The 27924-nt window shown below is 50.4% G+C and overlaps 1 protein-coding gene across 4 annotated transcripts; it reads right to left on the bottom strand.

Annotated features, from left to right (window-relative positions):
• Positions 1 to 1433: 1433 nt before the first annotated feature.
• LOC139155930 (N-acetyllactosaminide alpha-1,3-galactosyltransferase-like) lies at positions 1434 to 27402 on the bottom strand. 4 transcript variants are annotated; one of them, XM_070731308.1, is made up of 6 exons: positions 27170 to 27402; positions 10510 to 10596; positions 8871 to 8909; positions 5615 to 5674; positions 3778 to 3915; positions 1434 to 3543 (listed from the first exon to the last, which is right to left on the bottom strand). In XM_070731308.1, exons 1-6 carry the CDS (start codon positions 27184 to 27186, stop codon positions 2850 to 2852), a joined length of 1035 nt encoding a protein of 344 aa, XP_070587409.1. In that variant the 5' UTR covers positions 27187 to 27402; the 3' UTR covers positions 1434 to 2849. The 4 variants fall into 4 exon arrangements, with proteins under 4 accessions (XP_070587409.1, XP_070587410.1, XP_070587407.1 ...); XM_070731309.1 differs by lacking the exon at positions 27170 to 27402 and adding an exon at positions 20906 to 21058; XM_070731306.1 differs by lacking the exon at positions 27170 to 27402 and adding an exon at positions 18914 to 19493.
• Positions 27403 to 27924: the final 522 nt, after the last annotated feature.

The raw sequence follows: 27924 nt of genomic DNA, 5'->3' as shown, positions 1-27924 counted from the left end.
GTTTATTTCAATGACTTTTTTTTATAAAACTTGTTTTGATTTCTGTTTGGGGTGCATATGTGAGCCAATTGCATTTCCATCCCCTCTATTATCATTTCCAACATTAATAGTCTTCCTTTCAAATCTGCATAAATTAATTTCGCTTCTATTCCGTTTTTCACATGTGTCACTCACTCCTCTCTTTTTATTTTCGGCCAAGGCCGCAAACAATTCTCCTAATTTCTTACGTCCCAGGTATTTTTGATCTTGTTTTTTTTATATGGGCCTCTTGGAGACATATAATATCTACATTTTGTTTAATCGATTTCATATCTATATATATTTTTCTTTTTACAAAATCATCCAATCCATTACATTTATATTTGTCTCTCCATTTCCATTATTCCGAATTGTCTGCAATTCTTAGACTTTCCTTGTTCTGGTAACACTTTATGTCTTTTCCTCTCTGTTCTTGTTGCCTCTTGGTTGTTACTTTACCCCTTTCTTCTTCCTCTTCCTCTTCTTCCTCTTCCTATTCTACCTCTTCCTCTTCTTCTTCCTCTTCTTCCTCCTCCTCCTCCTCTTCTTCTGGACTCTGATCCTCTTAAACTCTCCTAATCTCTCTCTACTAGATGATTTCCTCCCCCCCCCCCTCTCCGTTCATACATTACATTTTCTACACTATTTATTTTCCTCCCCCCCCTGCCACATTATTCCTGTGGGAAGGGTCCATGTAAATGACATGTTTTTCCTGCTGGATCCAGTGGCTGGGGTCCATAATCTTCTCTCTCCGATTCTTCTAGGGATCTGTTTCAAGAGTTACAGTTTCTTTCTCTTTAAAGACCGAGGGTTCTCGCTTTGCCCATTTATAAATAATGTCTCCAACTTGTTTTTGCGCAAATCTTCCCCCACTTCTCTGGGGAGATGATGACCCTATGAATTCCGTCCATTTCACGGCTTGCTTGGATTCGATTCCAGAGCCCCCAAACTTGGCAACTTTAAGACTTGTGGACTTCAACTCCCACAGCCGGCTGGACAATTCTGGGAGTTGAAGTCCACAAGTCTTAAAGTTGCCAACTTTGGGGACCCGTGTTCGAGAGACTGTTTTGCCACTGGCCCTTGCGTTGGATGCCCCTCCAAGGGGGTGGGGTCAACTCTGGATGGAGTCTGGCCACTGAGCAGAAAGGACGAGCAGGCAGCCCCGGAGGCCCCTCCCAGCCCAGAGCCCCCCCTGGATTAATGGGCAGTTGCAGGGCGGCCACTCAGAGCTCAGGAAGCCTGCAAAACGGGGACAGAAGCATTTTGCCCAGGGACCGCTGTCTTTCCTGGGGGGGGCGGGGGGGGGGCTCCCTTGTTGCAATTCCAACCCGCTCCAACGTCTTCAGCCGCCTCCTCTTCCTCGGAGGCTGGGAAATCCCGTCCTCCCCACTGCCCCCCCCTTCAAGAGACTTGGCCAAAATAAAATTTGAATTTATTGTTTTTGTCATTTACAAGGCAATAAATTAACAAGGGCATCGATTTCTAAAAGCAATTAGCAACTAGGCCTCCTCTCACCTTGCCCAAGGCCCCGACCAGTCCATAAATCAGGGGAGGACGGGGGGGGGTATTGGGGGGGGCTAAACAGGGTGGGGGGCTCCCGTGCCAGCCCCTCTCTCTCTCGACTGAGCCTTCAAGGCACGGAGGGTTTGGAAGCCGGGGGGGGGGGGGGCTGCACCAGGCTGCCTGGAGAGGTCTGTGGGGCAGCCCCAGTTGCTTCTGTAGCTCAAACGTGGGGGCCCCCCAGCAGTCTCCAGACCTTTGTGCCCACAAGGGGGGAGAACAATAAACTATAGAAAGGGGAAGAGTGGGAGGAGGGCTGGCCTCTAATTTTAGACCCAGAGGTGCCCACCCTCAGGTACACGCACGGCCGAACCTGTGGGAGCCGGCAGGTGTCCAAGCAAACTAGGGTGAGTCGCGGGGACCTTGGCAGGTGGCCCCCCCCTCCTCCTCTCTGCTGGCACAGGAACAAAAGAGGTGGCCTTTGTTGAGCTTGGCCCAGGCTGCCAACTGTGGTGAGCTTTGTTAATTGGGACGGAGAGACCCCTACCCCCCCCCCCCCAGTGTGCTTTGATGTGCGTGTTTGAATCCCCACCAGAAGAAAAAAAACATCCCCATTTTGGGAGAGACAACTGCCCTATTGGCTCAGCGTGGCTCCCTGAAGCCCCACCCGGCCAGGGTCCCCCCAGGAGGCCAGAGAAGGAGGTCTGGGACGGGGGGGGGCTTCCTCCGCAGACCCTGCCTGCTGAGTAAACTGGGCCCCTCCAGGATTCCTGGTGTCTGTGTGTGTGTGTAAGGGGGGGGCAAGTCCTCGCTCTTGGCCAGCCTTTCCACCCCTGACCTCTCCTCCCAGGAGTGGGTGAGGCAATGCCCTGCCCAGCTGGGGGCCACTCATGGGGTCATCAGCAAGGGGTGCCCAGGAAGAGTCTTGCAATGGGGGGAGGGCACTTGGGGGGGGGCCGAGGAAAGCTCCAAGCACCCAAAGGTTTGTGGGACTGTGCAAATCGAGAGAGGGGACAGGGGATGCCCGGACTCTTCGGTCTGCATTCAGCTGTTGTCGACAAAGCCCAGTTCCGATTCCGTCAGCAAAGAGTCTCTCGAAAGGAGAGGAACGCAGCCACACACACAGCCTCACACCACCACAAGTTGTCCGGGACAAGGCGGGCAAACCAGAGAGGGGCCGGCAGAGGCTGCTGACTAATGTTGGGAGAAGCGAAGGGGGCCGGAGGCAGCCTGGACGCTCCCCACCACTGTGGCCCCACCTCGGCCCAGAGTGAGGCTCAGCCGGGCTCTTCAGGCCGGCTCTGGTGCGTCGCGTGAGGGGCCGGGGCCGGTCAAGAGTTTTCCCGGACCTGGTAGTATTCCTTGGGCATCCAGGACAGCTTCACGTTGTGGATCTGGGACTGGGGTCCGATCTTGTAGTCCCAGCAGTACTCGGGCGAGAGCAGCTTGCTGGGCTTGTGGAGCAGGAAGTACTTGTTGAGGTGGCTCTCGTCGTGCCACACCGCCTCCACACTCCGCCTCTTGTCCTGCAGGATGCCCTGGTAGCACTGGCGGGTCAGGTTCAGCACCTGCAGCGGGACGCCCCCAAAGACGGCCCCGTGGTAGTAGTAGTCCCCCTCCTGGTAGGAGATGTAGGCGGCCGACTCAGGGCGCCGCTCGTAGGTGAAGGCCCCCCTGTCCGCGTTGTAGAACCAGGCGTGCAGCTGGGCCACGGAGGTGTCCAGGGCCTCCGCCCCGTAGGGGCTCTGGAAGACCTGGTCGACGTCCATGCAGAAGAGGAAGTCCACCTCGAAGCGGATGCTCTCCTCGATCAGGTCCCCGATGGTCTTCATGCGCATCATGCTGGCGTCCTGCCAGCGGTGCGGCTGGCTGACCCGGAATAGCTTCAGTGTCCGCTGGGGGCCCAGCTTGACCTCGGGCACCCTGGAGAGGTCATCGACCAGGATGTAGAAGATGACCCTGTGGCCCCTCATGAAGAAGGTGTTGGCGGAGACCAGGAAGTCCCTCAGGTATTTGTCCAGGTACCTGGGTGGGGGGAAGCAAAGGTGGCTGGGATGAGGGGGGGCAGGTGCTGCCACCCCCGATCCAGCCCTCCGTCCACCTGAGCCCCTCCTGGGATGGCTCAGACTCAGGCCAAACCCTCCGGATCAGCCTGGGCGAGGCAGTTGGGAACCCAGAAGATTGACAGCAGGAAAAGACCTCCTGGTCCATCTCATCTGCCATTCTACTATTCCCTGTGTTTTATCTTGGGACACTTACTTCCCAGTGGCGAAGACGGTCAGTCCAACGGTCACCTTCTGCCGCTTGTAGTGATCGTCGAGGGTGGCACTCTTGAAGGTCCCGTGCCACACGATGGGGGCTGACCAGGGGCTCATGGTGGACACCTCTGTCCGTGCGCTGCCCGGGGCGGAAGGAGAACACCGATGTCACTCTGCTGTCATCTGAGTGAGAGTCAGCTCGGCCCCCCTCCCACTCCAAAGCAGCCTTCCAGAAAGCCCCCCCCCCAATGGGGATGTGAGGCTCCGGAGCCTCCGGTTGGGAATTCCAGGCAGGAGGAGGGGGGGGCTTGGCTGCTGCCCTCCCCCCACCTCGTGTTACAAGGTTTACCAGGGAGGGGCTGGAAGTGGGGAATGTTTGGCCTTCCAGCCGGCTGATTGGAGCCAGATGTTTGGGAAACCTCCTCCCCCCCTCCTCCCCCTCCTCGGGATTTAATTTAGAGCAAAACGAGGCAGGAGCCCAGCCTTTCCCCGACTTCCTTCTCCTGCCCTGGACTGGAGGCAGGCTATTTTCAGCCTGCTGACCGAAGCTGCTTCCAAGCCAACCCTAATAATAATAATAACAACAACCACAGAGTTGGAAGGGACCTTGGAGGTCTTCTAGTCCAACCCCCTGCTTGGGCAGGAAACCCTACACCGCTTCAGACAGATGGTGATCCAACATCTGCTTTAAAACCTCCAGTTTAATTGTTTGTACTTTGTGTGTTTAAATAAAGTTTACTTTTATAAATTAGAAAAGAAAAAAGAAACCCTCCAGTGTTGGAGCCTTCACAACTTCTGGACGCAACTTCTGTTCTACTGATTTAATTGTTCTAACTGCCAGGAATTAGTTCTCCTTAGTTCTAAGTTGCTTCTCTCCTTGTTTAGTTTCCACCCATTGCTTCTTGTTCTGCCCTCAGGCGCTTTGGAGAATAGCTTGACTCCCTCTTCTTTGAGGCAATAGCCCCTGAGATATTGGAAGGCTGCTATCATGCCCCCCCCGGTCCTTCTTTGCATTAAACTAGACATAAACCCAGTTCCTGCAACTGTTCTTCCTAGGTTTTAGCCTCCAGTCCCCTAATCATCTCTGTTGCTCTTCTCTGCACTTTTTCTAGAGTCTCCACAACCTTTTTGCATCGTGGCGACCAAAACTGGATGCAGGATTCCAAGTGTGGTGAGCAATGGAATATATACAATAGTATTAACCCTTTGCGTGGTATAGATTCTCTCCCTCTGTTGATGCAGCCTGGAACTGTGTTGGCTTTTTTGGCAGCTGCTGTCCACGGCTGGCTCCTATTTGAATGGTCATCCACTCGGACTCCAAGGTCCCCCTCACAGTTACAACTGTTGAGCAAGGTGCCACCTGTACCTGCGTGTTTTGTCTTTCTTGCCTAAACGTAGAACCTGACTTTTCACCATTGAATTTCATTTCATTCACTGGTGGCCTCGTCCAGCTGAGGGGACCTTCCGATGCTTCAGGCAGAAGGAAGCTGGGGGGGGGGGGTTGGCCAAGAGGCAGTGAAAGCCCCACCCATCCTGAGTCACTCCAGCCTCCCGCTCTGGTTTTGCACGGGTGAGAAGTTGGGTCCCCTCTGCTCCTTTGTGTGTGTGGGTATGTGTGTGTGGGGGGGTGTTGTAAGCCTCTGGAGGTCTCCCCCCCCCCAGGAGTTTCTCGTGGTGGGTTGAAGAGCCCTGGTCTCTCGGAGGCTTCAGACAGAGAAAGCAGACGTCCACAGCAGTGCTTCCCAACCTTGGCCACTTGAAGATACATTTGGACAGTTGAAGGTTGGGAAACGCTGCTCTAGACGAAGCCCAGTGTGCAGTTCAGGTGGAGTTCTTACCCTGGGTGAAACCAGCTGCTGAGCAGTAGCTCTCTCGGCTCTTTGGTTGCATTCACTTCCCTGGAACGAAGGAGAGAGGATCAGTGGGGCTTTCCCAAAAGGCAGCTGGGGTTTTTCAGGGGGTTTTTCCCCTTCCCTTGAAAACGTGTTCACTGGGAAAGTGAACCCAAGGACAAGGGGACACAATCTTAAGGTCAGTTGGGGGAAAGATCAGAAGCAACTGTGAGAAAATATGATTTGACTGAAAGAGTTGTAGATGCTTGGAACAAACTCCCAGCAGAGGTGGCTGGTAAATCTACAGGAACTGAATGTAAACCTGCCTGGGATAAACATAGATCCATCCTAAGACAAAATGTACAGGGAATATTATAAGGGCAGACAATCCCGAAGGACTCAAGGTGGACCACGAGATCTTTTTCTGCCATCAATCTTCTATGTTTCTATCTTTCTAACATTTTGCTTCTCTCCTCCAAGAAGCTGCTTCCGTTCTCCAGATTGTCTTTTGGAAAAGCTCCTTTCGGACCTGGATGGTTGAGAACCTCTGCAATCAATCACACACACACACACACACACACACACACACACACACACACACAGAGCTTGTTGAGAAAGTTGCCTTTCCCACAAGTCCATTTGGTGTGTTGTCTTTCTAGAGAAAGGGAATGATCCTCTCACCATCTGCTGTCAACCAGGCAGCCAAATTCCTTATTTAAAAAACACACACACACAAGAGGCACAAAGGGCCCTTTCTTCTGGGAGGCCTTGTTTTTCTACCTGCCTTTCTGTTGGCTTCCTGTCCAGGTGTAGAAATGCTTTTAGACCCTCGTTCGGCTCAAACTCCTGACGGGGTGTAGAAGCCTTTTTCTTATTCGTGCCAAGGAAATAATTCGGTGCCAAGGGAACTATTTGGGCACGTTGCAATGCCGCTGCCAAGTGCTGAGCTATACTGCGGGGGGCTGGGGGGTACCAGGAGAAGGGGGGGCAGAGTGGACCTCAGCAAGACTGGGGGGGGGGGGCTTGGCAGGACAAGGGACTGATTCCCCCCTCCCCCTTCAGCTGCTGCTCAGGGGAGAGAGGGGGGGGCAGCACCCTGCTAGGCAGGAAGAAGTGAAGGTGGACCCCCTACTCAGGCGCCTCCCCTGGCTGGGGGCTTCCTGGCATCCTGGGCAGGGGGAGTCTGGCCGGCATCAAACTTATGCCAGGGTGTCAGTCATTCCTCGGCCCCCACACCACCCGTTCTGCAAGCGCCAAACAAGGGGCTTCCACGCTTCTCTTCCCTGTGGTGCAAAGGGCCACCGTGAGGGGCCAAAGTTCCCGGGCCCTCTGGGAGTGGGAGGGGGCTCAGTGGCTCTACTGGGGGCCCAGAAGAAGCAGCTGGCCACCTGCCCCCTCCACCTTCACTCATCCGTACGGAGGAATGGAAGGGAAGAGGATTCTTTATTGGCCAAGTGGGATGGACACACAAGGGATTGGTCTTTGGTGCAGATGCTCTCAGAGGACATAAAAGGAAAAGAGACATTTGCCAAGAGTCATGAGGTCCAACACTTAATGATTGGCACAGGGGTCAAATAAGCAATCAGGAAACAACTAGTAGTAATAGTAGTGCAGATTTAGTAAATAGTTTGACAGTGTGGAGGGAATTATTCATTTAGCAGAGTGAGGGCGTTTTGGGGGAAACTGTTCTTGTGCCTTGTTGTCTTGGTGTACAGGGCTCTGTAGTGACGTTTTGAAGGTAGGAGTTGAAATTATTATTATTATTATTATTATTCATTAGATTTGTATGCCACCCCTCTCCGAAGACTCGGGGCGGCTCACAACAGTAATAAAAACAATATAGTAGTGGAACAAATCTAATATTAAAAATAACATATAAAACCCTATCATTATTTTTTTTTTAAAAAACCAAACAGCACATTCATACCAAATATAAAACAAACTATAAAAAAGCCTGGGGGAAAGGGGTCTCAACTCCCCCATGCCTGGCGGACGCGAGGGGTCAGTCAATATTTTCACCGCTCTGGATGCCCAGGAAAAGGGAAGTGGCACTGACGGTCACTCGTTGGGCAAGGCCAGACGGAAGGAGGGTTACGCAGCAGCAGCAGATTAGCAGCTGTTTTGAAAGTGCTCAGTCTGCCTTGCCGGGTTTTCAGTCACACACACACACACACACACACACACACACACACACACGATGCCCCAGGCATTCCCAGAGCCTCTGCTAATCTGAGCTGCAGGTGATCTTCTCTCGCTCGCTCGCAAGGCCAAAGTGGCAGCTCTGCTCTTTCCGGCTCTGCCATGGGGCTCAATGGGTCCAGGCTGCCAGGGCAAAAGGCAGCTGACCCTTTGCAACAAGGAAACGGGAAAAGGAGCTGAATGACCATTGGCACCAGAGGGCAGCTGCCAGGGTGAGGCTGAACCAATACCATATTTTTCGGAGTATAAGATGCACCAGAGCAAAAGAGGCACCTTAGTTTTGGGGGAGGAAAATAGGGGACAGGGCCTGCTCACCAGGGATCCATCTGACCAGCGTCCTTAGCCAGCCCATTGTTTTATCCCCTGGTGAGGGCTTTAAAAAAACTTTATTCGGAGAGAGTAACAACGAAAGAGCCTGCAAGCTGGTAAAAGCTGGGAACACTGTTAGCACCCGATTAGGGCTGGAAAGAAACTAACTCAGAGCAAGTCAGAGCAATGGAGAAAGCCCTGCAAAGACTCAGGGCTTGGGAAACACTCTTTGCAGAGAGAAACCATGGAAGAGCCTGCGAGGGAAGAAGAGCTGGGAACATCGTTAGGGTCGTTGGGGGCAAAGCTACATTCAGAGTGTAAAATGCACCCAAATTATCCGCCTCGTTCAGGGAGGAAAATGGTGAGTCTCATATTCTGAAAAATATGGTACATTCCTGAAGCCTGTGGACAGTGGTGGGAGTCGCATGTTTTTAAACTACCAATTGGTGGGCATGGCGGGCGTGGCATGGTGGGCATGGCAGGGGAAGGATACTGCAAAATCCCCATTTCTTCCCGATCGGCTTAGACTGGGGAGGCAGAGAAGGGGGTCCGGGCCAGTCCCAGGTGGTATGTGCAGGTTCTCCGAACTCTCAGCATTTCTGCTACCGGTTCTCCAGAACTGGTCAGAACCTGCCGAAACCCCCAGGTAAAGGTGCCCTATCCTCTGCCTGGGGAGCCAGGGCTCATTTTGGGTGGCGGGCAGTCCCAGAGTCACAAACAGTGTGGCCAGCCAGAGCAACCTCAGGGCACTTACGGGGGGCTGATGCTCTCCCTCCACGTCCATTTCTGATCCCTGTGGGAAAGAGAACAAACACACCTGACTCTCTCGAGGTCATTTGCCTGCAAGCAACAGGTAAACAGCAGCCAACAATCACCACTTGTCTCTACTCAGCTGGCCTGGCGCCTGTTTGTGGGCTGACCATGGGCTCCCTGCAGAAGCACCTGACGGTCTCCACGCCCAGGTGGGGCTGGGAAGCTCTCGCTCTGGAAAGCCTTCAGCCGTGAAGGCCCAGAAATGCACAGATGGCCCAGAGCCTCCAGGACTCTGACCTGGCGTGGAGCTGGGCTGAGAACGGCCCAAGGACTCTCTCTCTCGTCCGAGACACCTGGACCGTCTTGGGACAAACACAAGGAGACAAAAACAGCTTCTCTGTAGAGAAAGCAGCTCCGCGGTTGGATCGAGCCGGGATGGCACAGCAGGTAGAGTGCTCTACTGCAGGCCAGTGAAGCGGACTGCTAGATCTGTAGGTCAGCAGTTCAAATCTCACCACCGGCTCAAGGTTGACTCAGCCTTCCATCCTTCCAAGGTGGGTCAAATGAGGATCCGAGTTGTGGGGGCCAAAGGCTGGTGGCTCTGTTAAAAAGTGCTATTGCTAACATGATGTAAGCTGCCCTGAGTCCAAGGAGAAGGGCGGCATAAAAGAAATCAAATAATTATTAAATCAATAAATAGCAGACCCTCTGTTTCCACAGCCCCCCCCCACTGCCCTGTCCCCCTCCTCTTCCTCCAACGGGCCTGTCACGTCTGCCTGCCCTGTGGCTGCTGACCCGTGGGGCGGTCGTTGGTTGAAGGAGTTGGCTAACCGGAAAGCTGCGATCCTGAACCGCCTCTAACTTTGGCAGAGGACAGCTTCTCGCTCTTCCTCCGTTGCAATATGGACACACGTCAGAGGACGTAAGGTGGCACCACCCAGGGTTGGGGAGTGTGTGCGATTTCACACTGAAACTAGGCAGAGGGTGTGTTTACGTAACCCTCCAGGAGCAGATCTCGGGTGTCGAAAGGCTGCTTGTCAAACTCGAGTCTGATCGCCCCAGGAAGCTCTTCTGATTTTAACTTATTATTTATTCAAATTTCCTCTATTTTTGCCAATTTTATTGCATTTTAACCAGTCACAGTTTTATGACGACCGATGTGGTCCTTTTCCTCGCTTTGATATGGTCGATTGACTAATCAAATAAAGTTGATATTGATTGATATTGATGAGCCACGGGGAGAGGTTGGGGCCTCACTTCCTCCTTGGGCTTCTCCCCACCTGGGCCTTCGCTCTGCCCCACCCGAGGGCTGCAATGCCTTTCTCCGGCCCCTCCCAGCTCCTTAATCTCTGAAGGGCTCATTGTCTCCCATTAGTGATGCATAGGCCGCTCAAAGTGCTTCTGTTCGGATAAAACTTTATGGGCCCGGTGTGATTGGACTCATCTGGGTGCCTGGGCTCTCGGGTAGAGAGGCTCTGTTGCCCCAACCTTATTGCGGGAATTCTGGATTCTCTGATGGAACTAAGGGGCAGCTGGGCTGGGTCGGCTTCCGTCATGATTTATTGCAAAGGGTTTATTTATGGCCTTCCTTGCAATGACGCTAAACTCAGTGGGCCCTTCGTGGTGCCTGGCGTTCTTACCTGTCCAGGTAGGTGAAAATGGCCAGCGATAAAAGGGCCAGGAAGGTGACCCATAAGAGAATGGCCTTTCCTTGTGACAGAGTCATCCTAGATGGAATGAGACAAGAGGTGGGGGTTAGTCGGACACCAACTGGAGAGGAGAGGGAGAAGGGGAAGCAGCCCAGCCCTCCTTCCCACGAGACCCCCCACCCCTCCAGTGAAGGCAGGGGGTTCCCCAGATGGAGTCCCTTCCCAGCAAAGGCCAAGGCTGTGCCCACTGAAGGGCTGGCCCCTGCCCTGGAGAGTTGCGGGCAGCCTTCCTCCACATCTGGCTCTCCAGCCCATTTCAAGCGCTTGCTGGCTGGGGAGGATGGGAGCTGCAGTCCCACAGAGCAGCCTTCCCCCCCACACCTAGAAACATATAAGATGGACAGCAGAAAAAGACCTCCTGGTCCATCTAGTCTATCCTGATACTATTTCCTGTATTTTATCTCAGGATGGATCTATGTTTATCCCAGGCATGTTTAAAATCAGTGTCTGTGGATTGACCAATCACATCTGCGGGAAGTTTGTTCTAAGCATCTACTACTCTTACAATCAAATCATATTTTCTCACGTGGCTTCTGTTCTTTCCCCCAAATGACCTCAAATTGTGCCCCCTTGTTCGTGGGTTCACTTTCCTATTAAAAACACTTCCCTCCTGAACCTTATTTAACCGTTGAACAGATTTCAATGTTTCGATCCTGTCCCCTCTTTCCCCTTCTGTCTTCCAGACTAGACAGACTGAGTCCATGAAGTCTTTCCTGATACGTTTTATGCTTAAGACCTTCCACCATTCTTGTAGCCCGTCTTTGGACCCGTTCAATTTGATCCATCTCTTTTTGTAGGTGAGGTCTCCAGAACTGAACACAGTATTATTCCAAATGTGGTCTCACCAGCGCTCTACACAGCGGGATCACAATCTCCCTCTCCCTGCTTGTTATACCTCTACCTATGCAGCCAAGCATCCTACTTGCTTTCCCTGCTGCCTGACGGCACTCTCCACCCATTTGGAGACGGTCAGCAACCATGACCCCTCAATCCTTCTCTTCTGAACTGCCAATACAAGACTCGGGGTGAGGACCCCTTTCCTTGCAGAAGGAGGTGGCCGACCCGGAGAAGATGTGAGCGATACCTTGACTTCGGCCTCTGGAAGCTCCGCTCTGCTCCGGCCAACATGCAAGGTGAGTTTTGGTCTGTTTACTTGAGAGGTTTGTCTCCCTGGCAGCATCTGTTCTTCCTGCAGCTGCACTGAAGGGCCTGACCTCTCTCGGCTCGGCTGCCATCCACCGTAGGAAAGATTTTGGAAGCTCCCCGCCCTCTCCACACCCTCATTGCCCTCGACACTGCCTCTTTCCCGAGGGAGGGAGTGCCCCAAGCCCTCCCCTTCCAGGATCCGCCTCAAGAGCCACCTTTGGGTCCAAAGAGAGGATCCCCGGGGCCATTGGTGTCTTTGCTTTGTTTTGACCAGCAGGGACCGTCCAGCTGGCCTTCCTCTTTGCTTAGGGGACCCTAGGGAAGACCGGCCCCTCAAGCACCTCCATTTTCCTGAAGGCAAAGAGCAGCCCTGACTTTAAGAACAAGAGCTGGGGGGCCAGACCCATTCGGCTCCCCCCAGGAGAGGAAGAGGGAGGGAGCTGCCCCTCTTTGAGAAAAAAAGCACAGAGATCCCAGCCAGGCCCCGACCTCTGCTTTGTGGCTATTGACTGGGGGTGAGGAAGCCCCTCCCCACTCTGCTTTTGCCTGTTTAGAAGATCTCGGGGCCTTCCAGAAGAGGGGGAAGTGCCCCATTTTAACCCCAAAAGCTACACCAAGCTTAGGGAGGGAGTGATCTGCAGCGCCCCTGAACCCAAGCCTGGGGACAAATGCATTTACCTGCTGAGAAACACCAAGGATGCCCTGGCAAGTGCTATAGACCATAGAACCACTCGATTCTAAACTGCCACGCAAAGGTGTTCTGGGAGGTTGATGCTCCTTGGGCAAAAGCCTCATAGCTGGACCCTCCCTCCCTCCCTCCCTCCTCTCCCCTCCCTCCCTCGGCTTGCCAGTTGACCTTACAAAGGGGAGGGGGCGTTCCATGCGCCCACCTGGCAATGCACAGGATTGGGAGAAGGTGGGCCAAATTCCTGGCAGCCGAGCTTCAACCGAAGCCCCTGTTGAAGGCCCCCCTCCCTCTTTTCTCTCCCTGACCATTAGAGCTGCCGTTTTGGTCCCCTGGGGCTGAGCTCATGTGAACCCTGGACTCGCCAGAGCTGCTGCTTTCCCCAAGGATCCAGATGAAACTTTAGACTGCTCAAATGAGGCCACCTTCCTGGCTTTGTCTTTGGCCCAAAATAAGACACTGTCAGTTATACACTTTGGGCAATAGCTGACGTACCAGCGGGTGGGTCGGGCTCTGCCCCTCTCCACATTCATACCAGCGGTGGGTTGCTACCAGGACAGTGCGGTTCTACGAACCAGTACCGGCAACAGCAGGAAGCTCCACCCATCCATGCCAGAAGCTTCTGTGCATGTGCAGAAGCTTCTGTGCATGTGCAGAAGCTTCTGTGCATGTGCAGAAGCTTCTGTGCATGTGCAGAAGCTTCTGTGCATGTGCAGAAGCTTCTGAGCATGTGCAGAAGCTTCTGTGCATGTGCAGAAGCATCACACACCAGCATGAATCCCTGATTCACACCGCGTGTTGTTATCCACTCAAAGCCACCACTTGATCCTATACACTGCTCAAAAAAAATCAAGGGAGCCCTCCAAGACCCCACCCTAGATCTGAATGGATGAAATATTCTCACTGAATCCTTTGTTCTGTACAGAGTTGAATGTGCACCACAGCAGGTGAAATTGATGGTCAATCCGTGTTGCTTCCTGAGTGGACAGTTTGATTTCACAGAGGTTTGGTTTACTTGAAGTTATATTGTGTTGTTTTATTTTTTGGAGCAGTGTATAGGGATCTTACTCTTGGACAATCCAGTTCTGACGTAAGCTTCACTATATCATAAAGCAGACCCCTTCCTCACCCCCCCAAAAAGCCCTTTTTATTTGGCTAATGGGAATTCTTAGCATTCACATCCAGCAAAGTCCCGGCAAACAGTCTTTCAGGTGGGAATTGCAAATCCCCCCCCACGGAGAAGCCCTTGAAAGGCCAATAGCTTTTTGACACAACCCTGAACAAGGACATACTTGGCAAAGTGTCTCAGTGAAGCACAATTCAAGATAAACAAATTTTCACACTTATAAATGAACTAATAAACTGTTTTTATATTTATTTTTATTGTTGTAAACCATCCAGAGTCCCTTGGGAGTGCGCGGCATACAAATTTAGATAGATAGATAGATAGATAGATAGATAGATAGATAGATAGATAGATAGATATAATAGATAGATAGAGAGAGATATAATAGATAGAGAGATAGAGAGACAGACAGACAGACTCTTCAGCCCCAACTCTGAAGGTATCTGATAACTACCTGACAGCCAGCTGAGAAGTGTTTTCAATAGGAAAGTGAACCCAAGAACTAGGGGGCCCAATCTGAGGTTACTTGGGGGAAAGATCAGAATTGACGTGAGAAAATATTATTTGACTGAAAGAGTAGCAGATGCTTGGAACAAACTCCCAGCAGACGTGGTTGGTCAATCCACAGGAACTGAATGTAAACCTGCCTGGGATAAACACAGATCCATCCTAAGATAAAATACAGGAAATAGTATGAGGGCAGACTAGATGGACCAGGAGGTCTCTTTCTGCCGTCAGTCTTCTGTGTTTCTATGTTTTGTTTTCATCACTCACTAGTATTTCACTAGTAGTGTTTATTTGGAGCCCAGCTGCCCTGAGGTTATTTCCTGACAGGATGGGACTCGTCTGAGGTCTCTCTTAGCAGCTTTAATGTGTTGGTGGAGTTCATCATTGCCTAATCATCCCGTCTCCCCCAAATAAATCAGACTAATAGCAATGGCACTTGGACTTATAGGCCACTATTTCCTAGTGCTTTTATAGCCCTCTCTAAGTGGTTTGCAGAGAATCAGCCTCTTGCCCCCAAGAATCTGGGTCCTCATTTGACCCACCTGGGAAGGAGGGAAGGCTGAGTCAACCTGGAGCCAGTGGTGAGATTCGAACTGCTGACCTACCAATCTACAGTCAGCTTCAGTGGCCTGCAGGGCTGCACTCTAAACACTGCGCCACCCCGGCTAATCTCACCGTGGAAACTCTTCCCTTCTGATCAAATGGGGAAGAAGGCACCGGCCTCTAGCGACAGCCCCACCTTCACCTCCAGACTCCCTAAAAACATCGTCCTTGAGGGCAGCAGTGGGCTCCTCCCGGTTTGGACCGGTTCGGCTGAACCTGTAGTGACCCGCTGGTGACATTGTGATGGCCTCAGTGATCTGGTTTGGGTGCTACCATCTTTTTGTTGATTTTTTTTCCTTCTGAGCATGCGTAGAAGCAGAAGTTGTGTTTGCAGTTGCCTTCTTGTTTTCAGATTTAAACATATTTTTTTGGGCACCGCGCGTGTGGTCACCATCTTGTTTTCGGCTTTAAAAAAATGTTGGCACTGTGCGTTTGTGTGCAGTCGCCATCTTGTTTTTGGCTTTTCGAGACGCACCAGCAGTGAGGCACCCACCCCACTCAAGAGGTCCAGAGATGGAAAGGGGTCAGTCAGGGGACCATGTCCAAGCCCAGCTTGGAGCAACAGCAAAAGTGGCAGGAACTCAGTTGTGCAAATATTGACTCAAAATACACAGGGGTGGGGAGGTGGGTGCAGCTGCCACTTACCTGCCAAGGTGATTAATGATAAGGCTGTGGCTATTGTAACGTCGCATGATGAAAGCAAAGCCAGCTACCTGCCACCCGCAAATGTCTCAACGCAGCAGAGACAGAAGTCAACATGATTTCTGGGTTTGACTTCCCCCTGAAATGGCTGCTAAGGGCAGGGAGGGCAAGGGGGAAATACAACTTTCGCCCGCCATCCAAGCTTAACTGGGCAATAGGATGAAGCGGCCAGGGAAATGGGGTTTTTCTGAGAACCACGGACGTCTCCGGACTCCCTGGGTAGTGGGCAGGAAAGCCCCCCCCCCGGGGTCCTCAGCTCCACCTGCAACACCGTCTGAGAATCCAGGGCCATAAAAACCACTCCTGAGAATGACAGTCCCAGAGGCAGATAATAAAAAGACCGTTGCCATCAATTGGCCAGCGAGTCTCAAGGGCCCGTTCACATGGCCTCATTTGACCCAGGCCACAGCTGAATGGCTCCGGAGGGCTTTCTTCGGAGGGAAGGAGGCAGGCTGGGCTCTCCAAGGGTTTGACTTTGGCACCCCACTTAAAGAGGGTGGAAGCTCCGGTTTTTTTCCGAAAGAAATAAAAAAAAAACCAGAATTATATTTATTGGGTATTTTTAATTAAAAAAAATAGAAAAAGAAGTAAGATACCTAGTTATACATATACTAACAGCTGCCAGAATAGTATATGCCCAACAGTGGAAAACAGACAAAATACTGGAAGAAAACATAATAATTAAAAAAATACTAGACTGTGCGGAGATGGACAGGCTATCCAAAAGATTAGAGTGAAAAGAAGAATCAGATTACTATAAAACATGGGCAAAATTTTACGATTGGCTAAAAGAAATAAATAAATAAAAATTTATGCAAAGCAACATGTCAAATAAAAGAATTCAAAAATTAATATTATGTAAAGGAAGTGTAATTCTCTGATCAAATATCCAAAAAAGAAGTGGGGAAACTTTCATTCCCCAAATGTTGTATATATATATTTTTATGTATGTTTTTTTTTTCTTGTATGTCATATTTGTAAAATAAAATTAAAAATAATATAAAATAAATGGAAAGACTCCGAAAAAGGGTCATCAGGAGGAGAAAAGACATATCTGCTACCTGGCAACTCCATCATGACAACGCGCCTTGCCACAACGTGCTATGAGTCCACGAGTTCCTGGCCAAACACCAGGTGCCAACGCTGCCCCACCCCCCTATAGTCCTGACGTTGCCCCAGCAGACTTCTTTTTGTTCCCTCGGATTAAGGCAGCCCTGAAAGGAACCCGTTTTTCATCCATAGAAGAGATCCAATCAGCCGTGACGAAGACCTTGGGAGAGGTCCCCAAAGACGCCTTCCAGGGCATGTACCGGTCATGGCAGAGTCGCTGGAAAAAATGTGTAGAGACCCAAGGACAGTACTTTGAAGAATTTTAAGTGTTTGTGCAAATCTGTTCAAAATTACTTTATATATATATATATATATATATATATATATATATATATATATATATATATATTTGTTTTCGTAAATTTTCACGGGTATATGTATGTAGATTGTTCTGAGTTCGGGTTTTGCCCTGTGTAATATTTTGCATGTCTATGCAACGTTTTGGTGAAATCACATTCACCATCATCAGGCTGAAGTTCCAAGTCTCGTGCTGTTGTACAACAGCACGAGACTTGGAACTTCAGCCTGATGATGGTGAATGTGATTTCACCAAAACGTCGCATAGACATGCAAAATATTACACAGGGCAAAACCCGAACTCAGAACAATCTACATATATATATATATATATATATATATATATATATATATATATATATATATATATATATATAAAATAAAGAGGGTGAAAGCTCCTTGGCTGAGTCCTTCTCCTTAGCCCTTTCTGTTTGTCTTAGTCCTCCCCCATTCTGAAAATCTCCCCCTCCCCAACCAGCACGATGGTGGGCTAGAGAACAACAACAACAAGCAATGGGTGGAAACTAAACAAGAAGCAACCTAGAACTAAGGAGAACAATTAGAACAATTGATCCGTGGAACAGAAGTTGCCTCCAGAAGTTGTGAATGCTCCAACACTGGAAGTTTTTAAGGAGATGTTGGATAACCATCTGTCTGAAGTAGTGTAGGGTTTCCTGCCTAAGCAGGGGGTTGGTCTAGAAGACCTCTAAGGTCCCTTATAACTCTGTTGTAATTATAATTAGGAGCAGGGTGAAGCTGAGTTCCTCAACGGGAGGCAGGCCTGTTAGAAATCGAACCGAAAAGTACCTGCGCGTTCCATTTCCTTGCTTTAAAACAGAAAAAGAAGATTTCCATGTTCCGTTTTATTAGTCAAGTTTCCTCCCATAAGATCAAAATTTCCTACCTTGGGCCGTTTGGAGGTGTTCCCACGGTGGAAACCCCCAAGCCCCTCTGGCTCTTGTGCACCAACAACAGTTCATATTTATCAGTGGGGCAAATACATTCTGAGATCTAAACCCCAGAGGGAAACATGCAAAGTTCTCTGTCTCCCCCTCCCGCCCCCACAGGGTCTATCTTTAAAAAAGGAAAAACCTCCAATTCCGAAGGTAGCTGAGAACTATCCAACGGCCCTGGCCCTGGCTCTGCCTCCACTTCTTTCTACCCCAGTTCTGAAAACATTTGCACATTTTGATAAATGCATTTTTCATTTTTATTTATTTATTTATTTATTGGATTTGTATGCCGCCCCTCTCTGCGGACTAGGGGCTGCTCACAACATATCAAACAACATACAATGTACATAATCTAAAAATCCAATTAATATCCCTAAAAAAACTTTAAAAACTCTAATAACATTTAAAAATCATTCATTCCCATTCACACGGCAAGACATACACACTTGTCAGCCTGGGATCTAAGGTCTAATGGCCCCAAGCCTGGTGGCACAGATAGTTCTTTAAACTTTTACGGAATGCAAGGAGGGTGGGGGGAGCTGATTCCAGAGGGCCGGGCCCCCCACAGAGAAGGCTCTGCCCCCGAGTCCCACCAAGCCACATGGTCTACTTGACAGGTTCTGGAGAAGGCCGACTCTGTGGGACCTAACCAGACGGTGGGATTCATGCGGCAGAAGGCGGTCCCGGTGTATTCTGGCTCAACATCCCCCCCACTCCCAAATGCAAAAGTCCAATGCAACTGGAACCATCTCCAAACTTTTCAGACTCTCTTATCATGCTCTGAAACCCATTTCCTCCTCGCCATCTGCCTCGGGAGGACTTGCCACCTTCCTCCATCACAGGCCTCTCCATACTCCACGTAGAGGTTCCCTCTCATACTCCGTCCCCATCGCTGCTGCTGCTGCTGCTGTGTTGCCCACGAAGCAACACAACCTCCCTTTAAAGAAGCCCAACCTATTTCTTTAAAAGAAGACGCAGGGAACAAACTCCGCTTTTGTAAAGCCAGCTGGGCGGACAAGGATGAGGAGAGCAGGGGACGCAACAAGAAAACAAGGCGCAGCCCTTCCCGAGACATGTTTGAAACCAAAACAACCCAAGCAGGCCGATAACGGGAGAAGGAGAAAGGCGAAATGGCTGCTGGACCAGAGGGCAGGCAAGGCTCAACCTCCAGAAGCGACATAATCTGAGAGCGCATAATATACGCACCGTAGGGCGAAGTTGGCATCTCTGGGTTGCAAAGAGAGAGGGGGGAAATAAGAGGCCGGGCTCGGTTCTGAAGAACTGGGCAGGTTTGCGGAGGAGGAAGCCCTCGCAGCTTTCTCTGTCAAAGCCAAGTCCTGCTTTGCGGGGAGGGTCTCCCCTTCTGGGTGCATCGTTTCGGAAGCCGGGGGAAAGGCCAAAGTTGGGCAGCTTAGGAGTCCGAGAGTCCAGTTTGGAGGGCTTCCTTCTCTCCCTGCGCTCTTTCCCTCCGTCCGGACGCTGCCTGCCACGTTTCCATGTCTTCCCCTTGCAAAAACCTCCTATTGGTAAATCTGGGACGGGGAGCCGAGAGTTTGGAAGGTGGAGCCGATTTCTTCTGGCTCAGAGACGCTTGTTTTGACAAGGCGGCCGAGAGGGCTGCGTCTTGCAAGGATCCCTCGGGTGGGTGGGTGGAGAGGAGGGTCTGGCCAAGGGAGGGAGCAGGCGTCTTCATAGCCAGATGGTTTCCCCTCCAAACCTTTCGCCTGCGTTCTCCAACCGTGGCCTCATTCAGCTGTGCTCAACCAGAGTTTGGCTCCCTAAGACTAATCAACAGCCCGTCCTTCCCCCCGGGTTTCTCCCTCAAAACCGAAAGAGTCAACGGATGGGAAACGAACCACAACCAGGACGTCAGATCCCTGACCCCCATCAGTTCTGGGGCTGAAATCTTTGGCCCCAAAGCTGCCCCAATGGCTTGGAAAGGTCCGAGAAAGGCTGAGAGGTTGATACGAACGGTTGGGTCAGAAAAAACATTTACAAAGCATAAAAGATGCGAAACAAACAGAGCCTCAGTTTATAGGACGCACGAAATAAACAGACCAGGCCACCAGCCGATGGAAACATCCCAAATACGGTACATGTAGAAAGTAACAATGCCACCTTGACAGCCAGCAGGTCACAGGACCACCAAGACCACCTCTGCACATATAGAGTTGACCAGCAGCCCTCTTTCCCCTCTCTCCCCTCTTTTTTCCCTTTTCCTTTCTGTTTCTCCTTCCCTTCTTTCTCTTTTTACCCTGTATAAACCGTCTGGGCTTAAGTGATAAGACAGCTGTGTAACCAATATAGTTTATTAAGTATGTAGCAATATATTAAGCAATTGATATACAATATATAAAGAAGAAACAACTGCTGAAATGTAACTTCAACTAATTATTATTAGTATTTATTAGATTTGTATGCTGCCCCTCCGAAGACTCAGGTCGGCTGACAACAACAACAACACCATATACAGAGTACAAATCCAATAAAAATTAAAAACGAAATTTAAAACCCACAGATATTAAAAACAATCATTACTGCACAATCACCATTCTCATGTATTACAGTCAGGAAAAAAGATGGTGGTGGGGGGGAGAGATAGTTATTCCCCCCATGCCTGGCGACATAGATAGGTCTTCAACATCTTGCGGAAGGCGGGAAGAGTGGGGGCAATTCAAATCTCCGGGGGGAGTTGGCTCCAGAGGGTTGGGGCCGCCACAGAGAAGACTCTTCCCCTGGGTCCTGCCAGACAGCATTGTTTAGTCGACGGGACCCCGAGAAGGCCAACTCACGGGAAACATGCTGGTTAATTTTGTTTATTTTAATTGTTTAATAAAGTTTATCTTTTTTCCAAAAAAAGAAAGGTTCGAGGAAGGAAAGGAGAGATGGCAAAGAAGACGGGGAGGCGATTTACTTCCTTATTTTGAAGACTGAGCACTGGGCTATTGTGTGCGGGGGGAGAGGATGTCCCCCCACCCAGACCAAATCAACAATTGGGCCACCTTATGAAAGGGTGATTTTTTTCCCCAAAGCTCTGGGCATCTGGAGTTCCTAAGCGGCCTCTGAACGCTTGGAAGAAAAAGCCCTCCCTCTCCCCAAGGGACCCCGCTGCCCCCAAAGTCAGCCCCGGGGAGGTGCATGGGTGGGGGTCTCTGGGAAGGTCCCCCCCACCAGCCAGCCATAGAGGGTGCTACTTGCCTTCCCCACGGAGGCTGCCAAACCCGACCTCGCCTGTAAACCGCCACAGACATCTGAAAGTCCACGGAGGCTGCAGTAGGAAAAACTCTTTTAAAAAAGATTGCTCTCTCCTCCCTTGTGTCCTGTTTCAAATACCTGTGACTGACATGGGTGTGCACAGGATTCAGATGCTTGTGCAATGCCCACAAAATGCCTAGACAACTTTTTTCCAAAGAGGGTGGCTTAAATCTTAACCCTTCTAAGAAGCGCAGGCTACACTCCTGACAATGGCAGAGAAGGTCCTGGGCTTCTTCTGGCTTCGGAACCTGGGCAGAGGTGCAGGCAGGTGAGAAGACCTGCTTTCATCTGGACAAATAAGGACATGGCTAAAATGCAAAAGAAGAGGCCGAGGTCCTTGGAAAGCAAAAAGTGACACCGTCCGGGAGTTTGCCCTACTCAGTTTTAAATACAAAATCCCCACTTGGGCTGATTGGGGGCAAGAAAGCTTGCAGGAGGCTATTTCAGGGGGGGAGGGGGGAGCAGGGTAGAAAATGCATTTCTGGGGTCCTGACATGCCCCAAAGAGGATGGCACCCCTGCCCCTTCCGGGCAAGTTTGGGCTGCGGTGGGCGGGGGTCCTTTCTGGCAGCCTCACCAGCCTGCAGATGCAAAGCCTTCTCTGGCCCCTTGCAAGTGTGGCCCTCGGACCCCCCTCCTCCCCTTCTGACCCCTCCGCACTTCTCCCAAGGGTCAGGCCCACTCACCCTTCCTGAATTCAGCAGACCGTCTTTAAAAAAAATATTATTATTATTGTTGTTGTTATTATTATTATTATTATTATTATTATTATTATTATCCAAAATACAACACAGCAAACAAGATCACTATGCTGGATTTTGTATTATTATTAGTAGTAGTATTAGTATTATTGTTGTTATTGTTATTATCTCACCCCTCCTAAATTCAGCAGATCAACTATTACTATTACTATTACTACTATTACTATTATTACTATTATTACTATTACTATTATTACTATTATTACTAATTACTATTATTACTATTATCATTATTATCATTATCATCATCATCATCTTCATCAGCATCAATACAACACAGAAAACGAAATCACTATGCTGATTTTTGTATTATTGTTGTTGTTGTTGTTATTTTCTATAGCGCTGGCCTTGGTTAGTCCTCCCTCCTTTTTTGCACAATGTCAAAAGAAAGTTGTGCAGGTGTGTCCCTGAGGGCCCCCCCAGAGCTGAAGGCCGACTTGGGGGTCCCCCTGTTTCCCCCCCCCCCGGCTGAGAGGCTGAGGGGGCAAGGGAAACCGATGGCCCTTTGGGAAGTCCAGGTGAGTCTGCACCTTTCTAAGGCACAGGACCCCCTGGCTGCAGAGAAGGGCCCAGGTGAGTCCACACCTTGATGTCTGGAGAAGGGGGGGAGGGGAGCCCTGGGGCCGCTTGCCAGGGAGACGAGGGGGAGCGTGGGGGGGCCTTCCTTTCCTTGGGGGGCAGCTGCCGGCAGAGCTTTGGGGCCACCCGCAAGGGCCCCCGAGAGCCGTAGAGGGAGGCCTGGATCTTTCGGGCTCTTCCTTTGAGTGGGGAGTCCGGGAGGGTCCCCAGGGCCCCTCCCCACAGGGCTGCTCCCAGGACACCCTCCCCCAGGAGGCCACCTGCTCTGTTCCCAGGCTTCCCAGCCCCCCCCTCGGCCTCTGGGGCTTGGGCAGAGACTCCCAGCAGGCGCCCATTGTGGCTTTTTTGGCAGGGAGAGACAACCGGGCAGCCAGCCAGCCCCCCCTCTCCTTCCCTAGAAGGCCGCCTTGACCCCCTTCCCGCCTTCTCTCTCCAACGGCGAGGCTCCCTCCCCGTCCTCCCCCCCCACCCGGCCCAAACTCCTGGGCTTAGAAAGCTTAGAACTACGTCGCCTCAAACAGGACCTAAGCATCACCAATAAAATCATCTGCTATAATGTCCTTCCTGTCAACACCACTTCAGCTTCAACCACAACAACACACGAGCACACAACAGCTACAAACTTAAAGTAAACCGCTCCAAACGTGACTGTAGGAAATACGACTTTAGCAACCGAGTAGTTGATGCATGGAACTCACTACCTGACTCTGTAGTATCATCACCTGACCCCCCAAAACATCACCCTTAGACTGTCCACTGTTGACCTCTCCCGATTCCTAAGGGGTCAGTAAGGGGCATAAGTGCACCAGCCTGCCTTCCGTCCCCTGTCCCAGTGTTTCTCTTTTACTAGTATCAGGTATATAAACATTGTATACCGCCAAAATGTACTTGACAAAAATAAAAAAATAAAAAATAGGTGGTTCAAGGTGAAAGAAGAAACTTCTAAAATTTAAAGTTTTGTATATAAGCTAAGTAAGCATGAATTGGTAGACCAGACCTTTGTTTCCGTCATTTTAAGCAACTCTTGTAACGGGAAACCTCTGTCGAAACTTCTGGTTTAGCAGCTAGAAGATAAGATCAAGGAGGGGTTGGGGGGAAGGAGAAGGACCCGTATCGGGTGTAGCCCACCCACCAGGTGAGCAGGTGGGAATGGGGGGATAAGGCACATCCACCTGCATTCCGCTTCTGTATGGGTGACACCACGCTTGGCCCACTGCTGCGCCCAAATAAACCTGGTTTCCTTGCTCCGGAGCCTTCTTTGGTGGACTGTTTCTTTCAGAGAGTTTCAGGGGACAAAGGGTCAGCAGAAGAGGGAGAGGCCCCCTTGAGTTTCAGCCTCCTGGCTTGAGAGCCATAACTATTATTTATTTTATTTTATTTTATTTTATTTTAATTTTTTTAAAATTTTTAAAATATTTTTTATTTTTTTATTTATTAGATTTGTATGCCGCCCCTCTCCGAGGACTCGGAGCGGATTATTATTATTATTATTATTATTATTATTATTATTATTATTATTATCATCATCATCATCATCATCATCATCATTACCATTGTTAACATTATTACCATTATTATCATTATCATTATCCTTATCCTTATCCTTATTATCATTATTCTGAAAGAAAGCCCCCCCCCATGAGCGGAGAGCCTCACCTTCAACCTCCACAAAAGCGACCCCCAGCCCAGCTCTCTCCTGGCGCATAAACGAGCGGAATTCACCTTCCCCCCCCTCAGATCCACATCTGGATCTCTCGACGTCCAATCACATCCCCTCCATCCCTGCGCTTGGGTTTCTCCAGCTAAATGCCCATGTTATCTAGAAGGACGTTGAAATTGCTCCTGGGGGCCCTTTGAAGCTTTGGGCTGCATCTCTTGAACCCCAGTCTGTAAGGAGACACCAAGGGGACACGTTCCCGGGCAGATGTGTTTTGACCGAGGCACCACCAAATCGCGAAACGGAACCCTTGTCCGCCAAAGCCCCTTTTTTTTGGCTGCTGTGAGTTCTTAGCATTCGCATCGGAGGTGGGCTCTTCCGGGTTCGCACCGGTTCTGTAGAACTGGTAGTAAAACAGTGGTGACGCCACGCAGCCGGTTATGTCGGTGGCGCTCTGTGAATGCCACCATCTTTTTTTAAAAAAATCTTTTTTTGAGCCTTTTGCTGGTTTGCGGGCTGGGTTTTCAGCCCTGCGCATGTTCCGCCATCTTGTTTTTGGCCTTTTTTGGCTTGTTTTTTCTTCTGCGGATGCACAGCGCGTGCAAAGTGCAAAGCCAAGTTTTGGGCACTGCACTTGCATACGTGCGTGGAAGCCATGCGGCACAGGAGGGAGCAAACTGGCGGCGAGGCAAGCTAGACCCCGCTCCTGATTCCCACCCAGCAAAGTCCTGGCAAAGCGTCTTTCCAAGGGGGGATGGCAAACACAGAGCTTATCAGACCTTGGAGAGTCGCCAGGCCGATAGCAGTTGGACGCACAATGCTTGCACAAAGCTGCACTGTACTTGGAAAGGAGCCTCTCAGATAAGCCAATCTTCACAGGAATAATGAACTAATTGCCTCCTGCAAACACCGCTCCCCTCCCCCTCCTATTTTCTCCAGCCTCCCCTGGTGCGTTTATACTCCCGAGTTGACCTCTGCTTCTTAATTGTTCCCATCCCCTGACAACTCTGCGCACGTGCACATCGGGAACAGTCTCCAGCGTTTCTTTTGCCCCACTTGTCTCCGACTCCGAAGGTAGCATATAACTGTTGGACAGCCCCGGCCCCGTCTCTGCCTCTGATAAGGAGCCTTCTGATAAGGAGCCGTCTGAGCCTTCCCCAGACTCCAGGACTGGCCCACGTTCCTCCCCAGCCTCTTCATTGTCCGAATCTGCCACCAGCTCCACCGGCTGCTGGGGGGCCACAACAGGTTGGGGCAGAGTCAACATATCAGCCCTGAGGGAGCTGGGGGAAGCGTAGACCTGGCAGGGCAGCTGAGGGCCCGGAGACTAGGTTGAGCCAGGAGCATCAAAGCCTGTTGTTGCAGGATTAAATCTCTCTTCAGTCCCATTGAAGACGTTTAAGAGGGGCTTGTCTACACGGCCCACCTTCCCCAGCCCCTCCCTGGGCTCTCCCCCCTCTGCCCTATCACCCACTAGTCTCCGGGGACAGTTAGCATCCTTTCTTGGTCAGTTCTATTATTCCTGCAATGTCCTCTTTAATTGCCCAGATGTTTGCCCAGTTTCGACTTCCTGCAGTAGAATAGAGAAGAACAGAACAGAATAGAATAACAGAGTTGGAAGGGACCTTGGAGGTCTTCTAGTCCAACCCCCTATTTAGGCAGGAAACCCTACACTACTTCAGACAAATGCTTATTCAACATCCTCTAAAAACTTCCAGTGTTGGAGCATTCACCGTGTCTGAAGGCAAGCTCTTCCATGGATTAATTGTTCTGACTGTCAGGAAATTCCTCCTTAGTTCTAAGTTGCTTCTCTCCTTGTTTAGTTTCCACCCGTTGCTTCTTGTTCTGCCCTATTTGAAGAATAGCTTGACTCCCTCTTCTTATGGCAATAACCCCTGAGATATTGGAAGGCTGCTCTCATGTCTCCCCTTGGTCTTCTTTTCATTAAACTGGACATTTACCCAGTTCCTGCAACAGTTCTTCCTATGTTTTAGCCTCCAGTTCCCCTGATCCTCTTTGTTGCTCTTCTCTGCACTTTTTCTAGTGTCTCCACATCCTTTTTGCATCGTGGTGACCAAAACAGTATTCCAGGTGTGGCCTTACCAAGGCCTTATAAAGTGGTTTTAACCCTTCATGCGATCTTGATTCTCTCCCTCTGCTAAGGCAGCCTAAAACCCTGTTGGCTTTTTTAGCAGCTGCTGCCCACGGCTGGCTCCTATCTCAACGGTCATCCCTCTCACAGTTGCTACTGTTGAGCAAGGTACCACGTATCCTGTAACTGTGCGTTTTGTCTTTCTTGCCTAAATGGAGAAGCTTCCTGAATTTCATTTTGGAAGGTAGCCCCAATGTTCAACTGCAGAGCCTTCTGTATCTTGAGCCTCTCTCCTGGAGAGTTGGCCATTCTGGCCAATTTGGTGCCATCTGCAAATTTGATACGTTCCCCACCTCTCCCCTTGTCCAAATCACTGATGAAGATGTTGAAGAGTCCTGGGCCTAAAACAGAGCCCTGGGGGTCTTCCACTGCACACACCCCCTCCATGTAGATGTAGTTCTATCCAGCATTGTATGTTGAGGGCGGCTGCTTAGCCAGTTTCGAATCCATCTGGTGCGGTTGTCGTCTAACCCAGGGTTTCCCAACCTTGGCCACTTGAAGATATCTGGACTTCAACTCCCAGAATTCCCCAGCCAGCATTCGCTCTGGGAGTTGAAGTCCAAATACCTTCAAGTGGCCAAGGTTGGGAAACCCTGGTCTTACCCACAATTTTCTGTTTTATCCAGTAGTAGACTTTTATGCTCCCTTCTCAGCCACAAAGAACAAAGTCCAGGCTTTCTGCCCTGACCGCCATCTCAGCCCTGCTCCTCGTCGCCAGCCAAAGCGTCGCCCGGTCCACTGCTTAGGTCACCCCCACCACAAAGGGCTGGGCCCCCAATCTCGACGTGGGGCCTGGAGGGTGGGGCAGGGAGAGGTGAGCACATGTCGGGCTACCTGTGCCTGCCATAGAGAAAGCGCTGGGGGGGGGGCTGGCATGCCACGTGCACTCAGGGGCCCACTTGCCCTGCAGTGCCAATGGATGGAGACGGGTGCCTTAAAAGCAGCTGACCTTATTTCAGTGCCAGGGCAATGGAAAGAAGAACGAAGCGGGAGAGAGAGAGAGAGAGAGACCCTCCTTAGCACACCAAAACCCTGATTTGGAAAGAGAATGGCGCAAACCTTGTCAGAAGCAGCATGGGGGGCAGCACACTGGTCGTGGGGCAGAGCTGGTCCCGCTTACTGGTCTTGGCCCCGAGCTGGGCAGATGCCGGACACCGCTGGACCCCGGAGGCGCCTGGCAGTTCCTGCCCAGGAGTAGGAAAGCCTCTGTGGGCTGTGGTCAGTCATGGGTGGGTGGGTGCTTCTCTCTGGCTCTCCCGCCTGCCAATCATTAACTCTGGCTCCCCAGCACCTTCAGCCTGGCATCCCAAGGGTGCTTATAAGGCGGGCATTCCCCCCGGTGGGAGGGGGAGGAGGAGGCTCAGGAGATCCCCCCCCTCCTGGCTGAGCTGGCAGGTGTGGCCGGTGGGGAAGGGTGGACGTTGGGAGGTCTGGGAGACTCAAGCTCTGTCTGGGGGAGGGAGCAGCAGACACCAACAAGCCCCAGGTGCCAGTTGAAAATAAATAAAATAAAATATAAAATAAAATAAAATAAAATAAAATAAAATAATAAAATAAAAAATAAAATAAAAAAAAATAAAATAATAAAATAAAAAATAAAATAAAAAAAAATAAAATAATAAAATAAAAAAAAAATAAAAAAAAATAAAATAAATAAAATAAAATAAAATAAAATAAAATAAAATATAAAATAAAATAATATAAAATAAAATAAAATATAAAATAATATAAAATAAAGTATCACAGCAGAAGGGCCTGGGCAGGGCAGATGTTGCTTGTGAGGCCACGCAGGGGCTTCATTTTGAGCAGCCTCA

Source organism: Erythrolamprus reginae, unplaced genomic scaffold (genome assembly GCF_031021105.1).
Source record: "Erythrolamprus reginae isolate rEryReg1 unplaced genomic scaffold, rEryReg1.hap1 scaffold_141, whole genome shotgun sequence".
Lineage (NCBI taxonomy): Eukaryota > Metazoa > Chordata > Lepidosauria > Squamata > Dipsadidae > Erythrolamprus > Erythrolamprus reginae.
Note: the sequence above shows the minus strand (reverse complement) of the source record. Positions and strands in the feature narration are given on the sequence as shown.

Bases quoted from the DNA above. Each gene is read 5' to 3' on its own strand.
- LOC139155930 (XM_070731306.1), bottom strand. From the start codon at position 19,080: ATGCACCCAGAAGGGGAGACCCTCCCCGCAAAGCAGGACTTGGCTTTG. The intron at 10,597-18,913 runs GTGCGTATATTA...CATTCCATCTAG, and splicing joins GATGCCAACTTCGCCCTACG to GATGACTCTGTCACAAGGAA. The intron at 3,916-5,614 runs GTAAGAACTCCA...CGCCCCGGGCAG, and splicing joins AGCAGCTGGTTTCACCCAGG to CGCACGGACAGAGGTGTCCA.